Genomic DNA, 13,302 nt, shown 5'->3' with positions numbered 1-13,302 from the left:
TTCTTACCTGTAACTATTCAACAAAAACAAAAATCATTAATGGAATGCACAGGAACAATTACCAGTATTTATTTCTTCCCATCATCTATTCATGATAGCTAGGTTATTAAGAGCCAGTGACTTTTTCAAGGTTCCTGCCTAGCAACCAGACAAGTGCAACTTTAAGCCAATTTCAGCTGTTATGGTGGACAAATTAGCTCAGCTGTTGTGGTGGACATATTAGATCAGCTGTTATGGTGGACATATTAGCTAAGCTGTTGTGGACATATTAGATCAGCTGTTGTGCTGGACATATCAGAGCAGAACCATTTTCTTTAGGACCAACTTGACATCATAATTAGTGAAAACCCCATGTTTATTTGAAACAAACTAACTAGCTATCAACTTACATCCCTATAAAGTGCATTTCCATATACCATTATGGATGGAGATAATACATAATCTATTTTTATTGTTTACATTCCCCTCATGTTGGAAAATAATAGTAACTGTAGAAACAGTTTTTGAACTATTAATTTTGCATAAAAGAAATGTAATTTTACACAATATGTAAATCATATAAAAATGATTTAAGTATTCATCATCTGGGGAAATATTTTTGACTCCAAGTCTGTAAATTAAAGCATTATAAACTGTTTTCATTTACCATCTATTCTGAGAGAGAAATAGGTAATTGTATCCATTTTCTCCAGGATTAAAATAATATTCATGTCATTTCATAATTTGTCTTCACCAGTGTGATTAAATTGTTCATCTTCAATGTTGAATCTTTTATAATTTATTGTAAAATATTTCCCATTTTAGCCATTTGAAATTGGATGTCATTTTTACCAGTGTGTGTACTGGATGCTTGGCTTTTCACTAATGGGCATTCATGTTAATATTTTTCCAAATTCTTCTGTATTTAGTAATATTGGTAAAAACTGTGTTTTTTAATTTCCCAAGTCTATTTCCAAAACCTATAAATATGTGTGAGATCAGCCATTCTGGCAATTGTGCTTCAGCTGGGTTCCAGCAAAGGTTTAAAGACCAAACCAACAGTAAATAAACAAAAGCCTCTCTCTATTTTGAACTCGACTGATAATTTCTTCGAGCATTAATAGCAAGGTAGACTAGTTATACCGAAACATTTAAATTATTAAAGTGCATTAGATTCATACAGCACTTCTTAATTCTTACCATTCAAGTGTCTTCAAATGTACTGCCAACCACTGAGAACAGTGTTTCAATGGTCATTTTCCAGTATAAACTTTGTCATCGAGACACACTACTTTAATACTAATAATGATTATAATACTTCTCTCAAGTTATTTCAGTCTTTATTTCCCTTGCCATATCTGATAAAAGTTTCCAAAGAGGGATCTGACTGACAACAATGTTACTGTGCTGCCACCAACACAGCCTTCTGCTATCCATTGGAATATCAGTATTAAGATTGGCATTATTGAAATTCCAACTAAATTACATTTATCTCTTTGGAATAACAAATTTTCATTCTCTAGTGTCATTTGAATGACGAAATAATCTAAACAACACAACACACTTTGTTGCTACAAAATGACACACATTACTGCACCCAACCCATGTGACACACTATTGACATACTGTTCCAAGCATCTTCACCAGTTACGGTTCTGATGTGTTAACCCAATCTACACCTTGGCAGAGTGATCAAATATATGAACACTTTGTTATGGTAACATCTATTGGATTTCATGGGTTGTCTCCCTTAGTATGTAATGCCAAGTAACCAATTGCATTTAACAGTGGTGCATTGTTACTTTGTACATCAGCCAAAAATGGCAGAGGCAGTTGACTTCAAAAGGATACTTTGAATGTTTAACCTCAAAAGTGTGACTAAGTCCCAGAGATAAGCCATGACAGGTGTATTCGAGGGAAAGTATGTATTTGTACAAACGGGTTCTAGACTGTGTCACTACAAAATGACAAACTGTGCTGTATCCAATGCATGCGACACACTGTTGACATCGAGTTCCAGACTTTGTCTCCATCATTTTACCATTTGACTCTAGAACACAAACCCAGGTCTGGTTCTGAACCTTTGTTTGACTCACAAAATCACTACCACTTCAGTACGTCACATGAACAAATTTTGATAACTATTAACTGATTTTTCTATGCAAGATTAGTTTCAGAATTAGGATTATTTGAATTAGAGATTATCTGAATTATGATGAACTAAACAACTATGATGATTTTCACCTATTTAATACTAATTTCATTGTTGTCTTTTGACTATGCTTTATCTCTGTGGTATTTATCACTCTAATGATTTCCAAATATCATATTTTGCCATTTTGAATATGAACACTAAATCTTGCATGAGAAAATAAATATAAACATGGCAGCAACATAATAAATTCTGTTGACTATTTGTTTTGTTTTGTGCTATTACTGTATAATCTAATTAAGAATATTTGTAGTGAAAACATCATTTCTTGACAATGCAATAGACTAGAGCAATCTAGTAAAAGAAAAAGTCTTCAGCAGTCCATCTGTTCCATTTTATTTGGCCTTGACCCCTGACATGTTACAATATGACCATCTACTCAGGTATAGTAGTAATAACTAGATTTTCAAGATGGCTGATGAGCTGGCCATATTGGATGATTGTTTCATTTAGGAACATTTAGACTGCGTGAAAAGCCTTTTCATAAAAACCCTATGTCAATTACTTTCCACTCAGGAGTAGTGATAACAAGATTTTTAAGCTGGCTGCCGTGGCAGCCATATTGGATGTTAGATTAGAACTATTCTGATTTAGGACTAACCATACATCAAAACATTTCCTTCAGTGAAAACCCCATGTTGATATGACCAGCCATTCTGAGAAGTAGCGATAACAAGATTTTCAAGATGGCTACTGTCATGGCCATACTGTATACCTGAGCGGTACCATTTTCAATTAGAACCAACTAGACCTTTGGATGAATGTGTGTGTAAAGTTTCATGGCAATCCACCAAGTAGTTTGGACGAGTAAAGGAAACAAACCTGTACTAATAAAACAGACAGGGGGGCCTTGAGTTGCCGTGTGGTCTAAAACGCTCACCGTTACGGATCACTGCCATCTCACCTCTATCAGCGTGGGTTCAAGTCTTGGATTGGGCCAATGTGGGTATGTGAGAAAGCTTGCCAGTAGCTTCTCATGGGTTGGTGGTTCTTTCCGGGGTTTTCCCCAAGTTCTTCCTCCACCATTAATACTGACCGCCATGTAAAGCCTATCTTGTGCTGAAAAATGGCGTTAAACCCTACAACAACAACAACAACAACAACAAAACAGACAGACAGATATTGAACAAAACACCATCCCATAAGCTCTTCTGGTCTATGACCAGCAGAGCTAAACACTGATAAGGGCAAAACAAAAATTTAACTTTTTTGTCAATTCATGATGTAACAAATATTTAGTGAATGAAAAATTGTGGGAAATATAACAAATCAGTATTACTTGTCATATGACAGTAATCTAGATGGTGGGTAATATAATAAATTAGTAGTACGTCTCACCATATGACAGTATTATAGATGGTGGGTAATATAATGAAGTAGTATTACATCTTGCCATATGACAGTAATCTAGATGGTGGGTAATATAATAAATTAGTATTACATCTTGCCATATGACAGTAATCTAGATGGTGGGTAATATAATACATTAGTATTATATCTCACCATATGACAGTAATCCGAATGGTGGGTAATATAATAAATTAGTATTACTTGTCATATCACAGTAATCTAGATGGTGGGTAATATAATAAATTAGTATTACGTATTGCCACATGACAGTAACCTAGATGGTGGGTAATATAATAAATCAGAATTACATCTCACCATATGACAGTAATCCAAATGGTGGGTAATATAATAAATTAGCATTACATCTCACCATATGACAGTAATCTAGATGGTGGGTAATATAATAAATTAGTATTACGTCTTGCCATATGACGGTATTATAGATGGTGGGTAATATAATAAATTAGTATTACATCTTGCCATATGACAATAATCTAGATGGTGGGTAATATAATAAAGTAGTATTACATCTTGCCATATAACAGTAATCTAGATGGTGGGTAATACAATAAATTAATATTACATCTTGCCATATGACAGTAATCTAGATGGTGGGTAATATAATAAAGTAGTATCATATCTTGCCATATAACAGTAATCTAGATGGTGGGTAATATAATAAATTAATATTACGTCTTGCCATATGACGGTAATCTAGATGGTGGGTAATATAATAAAGTAGTATTATATCTTGCCATGTGAGAGTAATCTAGATTGTGGGTTATATAATAAATTAGTATTACATCTTGCCATATGACAGTAATCTAGATGGTGGGTAATATAATAAATTAGAATTACCTCTTGTCATATGACAGCAATCTAGATGGTGGGTGATTTTTATCGGTGTAGTTAAGAAGATTGTAGACATCTTCAGCAAACAGAAGCATATCATGCCTCCTGGCAACCTGGATCAATTTTTCACTATGTGCTTCGAAAAAAAAGGAACAGAAAGTGTGCCATTTATGTTTATATGAAAGTTTTATGAAAATAAAATTGGAATGATAATGGCGTGCTTTTAGACGATTTTATATAAGTTTTTCTATCTACAGATATAAATATGAAATTTGCTAATGTTGATCAGAAGTCAAAATTTCATTTTATAAAATCAATCAATCACTTATTTAATTTAAAAATGACAACTTTTATAATTTTTATTTGAGTAAAATTTCACCAAATTTTTATTTTAGTTCAAAAGGTATAGTCAGGTCATAGTCATGTTATGCGTGCCTATGATCCAATATTTGAGGTATTGATACAAATATGGAACACAATTCACTTTTCAGTTCTCATATGAAGTTATGAAGATTTACATTAAGAGTTTAGAAACCTATGGTCCTTGATAACAGGAATTTGGAATGAGGAATATGATGAAACTAGCATATAATGGGCATACAAAAAATAAACCTGTGTCAGTCCAAATAAAGTCCTACAAAACATGTGTCAGTCCTAATAAAGTCCTACAAAATGTGTCAGTCCTAATAAAGTCCTACAAAACATGTGTCAGTCCTAATAAAGTCCTACAAAATGTGTCAGTCCTAATAAAGTCCTAAAAATTCTAACCAGCAGATAGGCTACAGCCACGAGGATTGTTGAAAGTGGGAGTGAGGTAGACAAGACTCCAGAATGGGCACTTGTACTGTGTCAAGTCCAGATCTTTGGGTTTATGTTTCTGAATCAATTTCTCCAACTCTTCTACATCAATACCTTCACTGTCAGTGGGAACTGAAAACAGAAAAATTACATTCCTTTATTCACACTGTTGAATAACTAGATTAACTAAAATGTTATATATGATGTGATACACAATATTTCAATGATTCTTATTTTCTCATCAATTTAATGAATTGGAAAGAATATTCTGTTGTAAAAGTAGCACTGAGTGTAGAGATTGCACCTTCAAGATCTATTGTGTACAATGTTTACAATGATAGACATATTTAAAGGCCAATCAGGACCAGATATATCTGATGGTTTAAACCATTTTGCTAATGACAGTCAATGTGACTTTTATCCTTGACCTTTAGACCCCCTAATCAACAGGAATTTTTAGGCTAAAGGGTATACAAATATACAGGGCAACTGGCCTGGTGAAGGTAGATGAATTAGAATTCATATTATTGCATAGAAATAATTTTGTTATTGTTGGTCACAGTGACCTTGATCTTTCACCTTTTGACCCAAAAATCTATATATACAATCAAACAAAATTAATATGGGTTTTCCGTGTCTTTAGAGCAAACTACCAACAAAGTGTGATGAACGCATTGAGGCAGAAATCACACGATTGCCTGGAAATGATTTTGCTATGGTTGGTCTCTGAAACCATGACCTTTTGACCCCCAAGCCCATAGGATTTTTTTCACTTCTATAAGGCAACCCATATGAAAAGTTTGGTGGAAGTCTGTGGAATACAACTCAAGTTACTGCATTGAAGCCAAATTATTAGTGGACATTACATAGCCTGATACCTTACAGTTGGTATATAAAATTTTTTTTATCAAACAAAGGTAATAAAAGCATACTTCAAAGAAAAGAAATCTTACTGAAAGTGTCACAAAAGGTTTCCTCATGTTTTTAGGAAAGTTGCTGGCCCCTAACCTTTACAGTCAGTGAAGTACCCCACCACCACCACCTTCACCACAATTTAAAGTACTGGTAGTCCCCCTGGATATAAGTAAAGTACCTGGTACAATGTTCATTTTGAAGTCATCTTTTAATATTTTTATTGCAATAAAGTAGGTTGGATCTTCTACAAAGACTGGGGTGGTTCTGTCAAACATCACTGTGGCAACCAGATGGAGACCCTGTGTAGCTCCTGCAGTAACCATTAAGTTGTGACTGAAATAATAAAGAGTTAAATATAAAAATTAAAATGTAAAAATATTCTACAACTTGTGAGCTTTATCAAGCATGACAAAATCAATATTTTAAATAACATCTCACCTAATCAAATTGTTAAAATTAATAATGTGTCAGTCTGGTGATATCTATGTTTGTGACTAAAGTCAATGGGATATATAGGAAGTTCTTGTGCATTAAAATTGTGTATTTTATTTATAATTTATTTCCATAAATTGATATGAAATATATTTTTACATGCTAAAAGACAAAAATATTCTATATATAGTACTAATAATTCCATGAGCAGTCATCCAAGGATACTGCAATTTAAAAAACTACATCTGACATCAACAAATCAATCATTACTCATGACACTATTCTAAAAGAGGTTATTTCAATTTTTTTCATATCACAAATATTATACAGTGAGTGTTTTTGGTGGTGAAGTTAGCAGCCAAAGAGAGAGATGGTGCTGTTTGCACTTAACATATCAGTGATTATATTCAGCACACTTTGTTATTTTTGGAAGATTCAGTAGGATTACAGGGTAATCCTCCTTACCTTCTCTACTTTAAAATCATTAAGGCATTTATACATGGTAAACCCAGGTCATTTGAATCAGCTGAATTTCAGGAGTTATACAGCATACTGTAATAAATCTTTGGTCTGAAATAATATACCTGTCAACTTGGTCCCCATATTCCTGGGATAAAAACTTCGCCAATTCTTCTCGGTAACCAGGGTCCCCCTTCAGAGGGCCATATTGAAAGGTGTACCTTTCCTCCTCTTTATTACCCTGCAAAGTTATACCACATGTTCTATAATGCAAAGTTATACCACATGTTCTATAATGCAAAGTTATACTACATGTCCAATAATGCAAAGTTATACTGCATGTCCTATAATGCAAAGATATACTACATGTTCTATAATGCAAAGTAATACTACATGTCCAATAATGCAAAGTTATACTGCATGTCCTATAATGCAAAGATATACTACATGTTCTATAATGCAAAGTAATACTACATGTCCTATAATGCAAAGTTATACTGCATGTCCTATAATGCAAAGATATACTACATGTCCTATAATGCAAAGTTATACTGCATGTCCTATAATGCAAAGTAATACTACATGTCCTATAATGCAGATATGCTACATGTTCTATAATGCAAAGTAATACTACATGTCCTATAATGCAGATATGCTACATGTTCTATAATGCAAAGTTATACTACATGTCCAATAATGCAAAGTTATACTGCATGTCCTATAATGCAAAGATATACTACATGTTCTATAATGCAAAGTAATACTACATGTCCTATAATGCAAAGTTATACTGCATGTCCTATAATGCAAAGATATACTACATGTCCTATAATGCAAAGTTATACTGCATGTCCTATAATGCAAAGTAATACTACATGTCCTATAATGCAGATATGCTACATGTTCTATAATGCAAAGTAATACTACATGTCCTATAATGCAGATATGCTACATGTTCTATAATGCAAAGTTATACTACATGTCCAATAATGCAAAGTTATACTGCATGTCCTATAATGCAAAGATATACTACATGTTCTATAATGCAAAGTAATACTACATGTCCTATAATGCAAAGTTATACTGCATGTCCTATAATGCAAAGATATACTACATGTCCTATAATGCAAAGTTATACTGCATGTCCTATAATGCAAAGTAATACTACATGTCCTATAATGCAGATATGCTACATGTTCTATAATGCAAAGTAATACTACATGTCCTATAATGCAGATATGCTACATGTTCTATAATGCAAAGTTATACTACATGTCCAATAATGCAAAGTTATACTGCATGTCATATAATGCAAAGATATACTACATGTTCTATAATGCAAAGTAATACTACATGTTCTATAATGCAAAGTAATACTACATGTCCTATAATGCAGATATGCTACATGTTCTATGATGCAAAGTTATACTGCATGTCCAATAATGCAAAGATATACTACATGTTCTATAATGCAAAGTAATACTACATGTCCAATAATGCAGATATGCTACATGTTCTATGATGCAAAGTTATACTGTATGTTCTATAATGCAAAGTTGTATGACATGTCCTATAATGCAAAGTTATACTACATGACTGTCCTGTATTGCAAAGATATGCTACATGTCCAATAATACAAAATTATACTACATGTCCAATAATGCAAAGTTATACTGCATGTCCTATAATGCAAAGATATACTACATGTTCTATAATGCAAAGTAATACTACATGTCCTATAATGCAGATATGCTACATGTTCTATGATGCAAAGTTATACTATATGTTCTATAATGCAAAGTAATACTACATGTTCTATAACGCAAAGTAATACTACATGTCCTATAATGCAGATATGCTACATGTTCTATGATGCAAAGTTATACTACATGTCCAATAATGCAAAGTTATACTGCATGTCCTATAATGCAAAGATATACTACATGTTCTATAATGCAAAGTAATACTACATGTCATATAATGCAGATATGCTACAAGTTCTATGATGCAAAGTTATACTATATGTTCTATAATGCAAAGTTGTATGACATGTCATATAATGCAAAGTTATACTACATGAATGTCCTGTATTGCAAAGATATGCTACATGTCCAATAATACAAAATTATACTACATGTCCAATAATGCAAAGTTATACTACATGTCCTATAATACAAAGATATACATGTTCTATGATGCAAAGATATACTACATGTCCAATAAAGCAAATACTACATGTCCTATAATGCAGATATGCTACATGTTCTATAATGCAAAGTTATGCTACATGTCCAATAATGCAAAGTAATACTGCATGTCAAATAATGCAAAGATATACTACATGTCCAATAAAGCAAAGTAATACTACATGTCCTATAATGCAGATATGCTACATGTTCTATGATGCAAAGTTATACTATATGTTCTATAATGCAAAGTTGTATGACATGTCCTATAATGCAAAGTTATACTACATGACTGTCCTGTATTGCAAAGATATGCTACATGTCCAATAATACAAAATTATACTACATGTCCAATAATGCAAAGTTATACTACATGTCCTATAATGCAAAGATATACATGTTCTATGACGCAAAGATATACTACATGTCCAATAAAGCAAAGTAATACTACATGTCCTATGATGCAGATATGCTACATGTTCTATAATGCAGAAAATCTTTGTAAAGTTCAACTATTGGTCACTTTGCTACATTAATTAACTGAAACTACTTGTCACTTAGCTACATTTGTGAAATGAAACTACTAGTAAACTTGCTACATTTGTGAAATGAAACCACTGGTCACCTTGCTACATTTGTGAATTGAAACTACTGGTCACTTTGCTACATTTGTGAAAAGAAAATTTTGGTCAACTTGCTACATTTGTGAAATTAAACTACTGGTTACCTAGCTTCATTTGTGAATTTAAACTACTGGTTACCTAGCTTCATTTGTGAAATTAAACTACTGGTCACCATGCTAAATTTGTGATTGAAACTACTGGTCACTTTGCTATATTGTGAACTGAAACTACAGGTCACTTTGCTATACTACAGGACACTTTGCTACATTTGTGAACTGAAACTACTGGTCACTTTGCTACATTCATGAACTGAAACTACTGGACACTTTGTTACATTTGTGAAATGAAAATTCTGGTCAACTTGCTACATTTGTGAAATTAAACTACTGGTTACCTAGCTAGATTTGTGAAATGAAACTACTGGTCACCTTGCTAAATTTGTGAATTGAAACTACCGGTCACTTTGCTACATTTGTGAAAAATGTTATCAAACAAAGGTAATAAAAGCATACTTCAAAGAAAAGAAATCTTACTGAAAGTGTCACAAAAAGTTTAAAGATACAAATAAAAACTAACCAACAATGTTCTGGATTTTAATTCAGGTATTCACGTTAATTCCTCATACAACTGATAGCTTTTCACTGAACCATCAATACCCCAACCCCTCTTTTTACATTTATTTTTGCCACTAAACAGCTATTTTGAATATTTTCTTGTCACAAGTCTGCTCAAACAATCAGTATGAGCCTGGCACAAATTTAAAGTTAACTGGCATTACAACAAATTGGCATGCTTCTTATTACCCTTTAGCCATGTCTATTTTGAGATAAGTACCTCTGTGGCAGACATATATAAATATGCAAATAAGTTGGATGTTCATTTGCAGCCTAAGTTACACATTTGATCTCTGATGCTAATCTAACTGTGACAGGCAGTCACCAAACAAGTCAATATATTTTCAAGCCTAACTCAAAAGTAAATATGAGAGAGAGAGAGTTGTTCTTGTTGTTGTTGTTGTAGGGTTTAACGCTATTTTTCAGCACATGATAGGCTATACATGGTGGCCAGTATAACTGGTGGAGGAAGAAACCGAGAAAACCCCAGAAAGAACCACCAACCAATGAGAAGCTACTAGCAAGCTTTCTCACATACCCACATTGGCTGAACCCGAGACTCAAACCCATGCAGACAGAGGTGAGTGGTGTGAGCTTTAGACAACTTGGCCACTCGGGGCCCCCGAGAGAGAGACTGAAACAGAGACAGAGGAGGGGGAGGGAATTATAATAACGAAAATGATCTCTGAAATTACATTTATATGCAATTTTTAGGACAAGTAGATAGACAGTATGTATGCATGTACATACATATGTATATATGTATGTATGTATGTATGCATGTATGTATGTATGTATGTATGTATGTATGTATGTATGTATGCATGCATGTGTGTGTGAGAGAGAGAGAGAGAGAGAACTTGGTAGTGAGAGTGCCTGCCACCAGGACTTACATCAAATTTATGTGTGTTTGGAGAAATGAAACCATGGCCTACATTCTCAAAATTCTACAGCAAGTCCTCATACATACATTTAGACATGTACAGTATATGTATATTTATGTATGTATATGTATGTACAGGTACCAGAGTCCAAAGAGTTATCTGTGACATCATTTCTGAGCAGCCATCTAACATTTCTCTCCCTGGTACACCAAAAGACATGCCAATACACTGTTCTTCAGTTTCATAAAGTAAATCTACAATCCTTTGCTCCATTCCAGCATTTGCTAGTCCATTTCCTGTCGTTCATCCACTATGTTTAAGTTGAGGTCATGTCATGTGTGCTCAGGACTACCATTTGTGATGTATTACTACACTTGTGTTATAGGACATGATAAGAGACCCACTTTAACAATCCCATTAACCTATAAAATTCATTAAAATGTTAGAAACAGTCTCCATTTAAGACAATGATGTGAAATTATACACCAGTTAGTCTTATTTGTAGGAAATTAACTACCTGATGTTATATATATATATTTGATTTACATTGTTTGTTAGTCCTTTTTTAATTTTTTTAAATTTCATTATATGCTTCTGATAATGTAACATTGTATGTTGGACTTTACCTTGTCCAAAATCAAGTTAATTTTCTACATGATCTGAATCATTGATTTATTTTAATTCTGTAAACAACTAATACATAACTAAATATTTTCTCTTATACTGTATATAATGTGCACGGGTTAACTATCAGGATTATTATATTTGTCTGAGTTAAGGACATTGTATTTATCACATTTTATATTCTAATTATAACTGAGATTTTATCTGGTAAACATTAGGAGCCTTCTACAAGGTTATTTTCCATAAGGCAATAGTTTTTTTTAGAAATGCTATCTGTGACCTGAGGTCAAGTAGAGGACTATATAATCTTGTTTTTTTCTAGAAAGTAGTCATTAATGCTTTAAGATCTTAGCAGAATCAATTGTATTATTGTTGTGTCCAGTAAATCATTTGGACTGGAATTTATTTATTAAAATTTATTATTCACTGGAAATACAAAGTGCTCTTCAAAAATGGCATTATGTGAAATAGAGACTTGAATTTATAGAATAATTTCAATAAGGATATATTCTTGGATTGTATTATAGTGATCAACAAAAGACTGTTGGCACATCACCATTACATGGGCCACCATAGGCATATCAACACTTCCAATTTTAGATTTAATTTGGATTTCCAATAAAGTTTATTCGGAACTTTAATCATTAGGACTTGTGTCTGTAATTCTAGGATGATTTGGGATTTAATTCGCAATATCATTAACTTCCTTTTTTCTACATTTTCACTTTGTATTCTAGGAAAATAAATTATTTTTTTAAGTTTACAAAGCTTGTTCCTTTTTACTCTTTTCTACAACTTGTTTTAAGACCATAGGGTCATAATACTGATAAGTATATAACAAGCATATATACATCCATCCATCTATATAAGTACTCATTCATCCATCCACATCCATATATTCTCTCTCTCTCTATATATATATATTTATATATATATATATTGCTCAGTTACCGTGTCTTAGCTTTTTAATATATAAATGTTGTTTACTTCAGAATTACTCATTCCATATATTAACATCAGTCATAGTGGAATAAATTCAACTTATGTTTCAGTTAATATTTGACAGGATATATTTATTTAGATTGTTCACTAGAATTACAAAGTGCTCAAAAATATTTTTGGACTAAATAACTATTTTAGAATAATAGTGAATTCATTGAAGAACATTTTCGATTATATCACTGTGATACATTGACTTCTGGCACATTAGTACATTCAAGGCTACTGGTACATCAGTACTTTTAAGATTATAATTCATTTGGAACACCACTGGAATTCATTTGGAATACTCCACACTTTTGGACTTGTGATAGAATTACAGGACTATTTGTGATTTAATTCAGAATAATGTACATTTCTTGTTAAATTTTCACT

The 13,302-nt window shown here is 32.6% G+C and overlaps 1 protein-coding gene across 3 annotated transcripts in view; it reads right to left on the bottom strand.

The window, feature by feature from the left end:
* Positions 1-13,302, bottom strand: part of LOC149779370 (uncharacterized) — an 85,847-nt gene that overhangs the window by 50,943 nt on the left and 21,602 nt on the right. For 2 of the 3 annotated variants that reach the window (XM_089940002.1, XM_089940000.1), the window contains exons 2-5: positions 7,123-7,238; positions 6,285-6,439; positions 5,162-5,323; positions 4,400-4,529 (exon numbers count right to left, since the gene is read on the bottom strand). In XM_089940002.1, coding sequence (XP_089796128.1) covers positions 4,400-4,529; positions 5,162-5,323; positions 6,285-6,439; positions 7,123-7,238 — 563 coding nt within the window. Of the gene's footprint in view, positions 1-4,399; positions 4,530-5,161; positions 5,324-6,284; positions 6,440-7,122; positions 7,239-11,445; positions 11,668-13,302 lie in introns of those variants that run through there. The other variant, XM_089940001.1, reaches the window with a different exon arrangement.

The sequence above is a fragment of the Sinohyriopsis cumingii genome, chromosome 17, assembly GCF_028554795.1.
Source record: "Sinohyriopsis cumingii isolate HCF-2022 chromosome 17, ASM2855479v2, whole genome shotgun sequence".
Classification (NCBI taxonomy): Eukaryota; Metazoa; Mollusca; class Bivalvia; order Unionida; family Unionidae; genus Sinohyriopsis; species Sinohyriopsis cumingii.
Note: the sequence above shows the minus strand (reverse complement) of the source record. Positions and strands in the feature narration are given on the sequence as shown.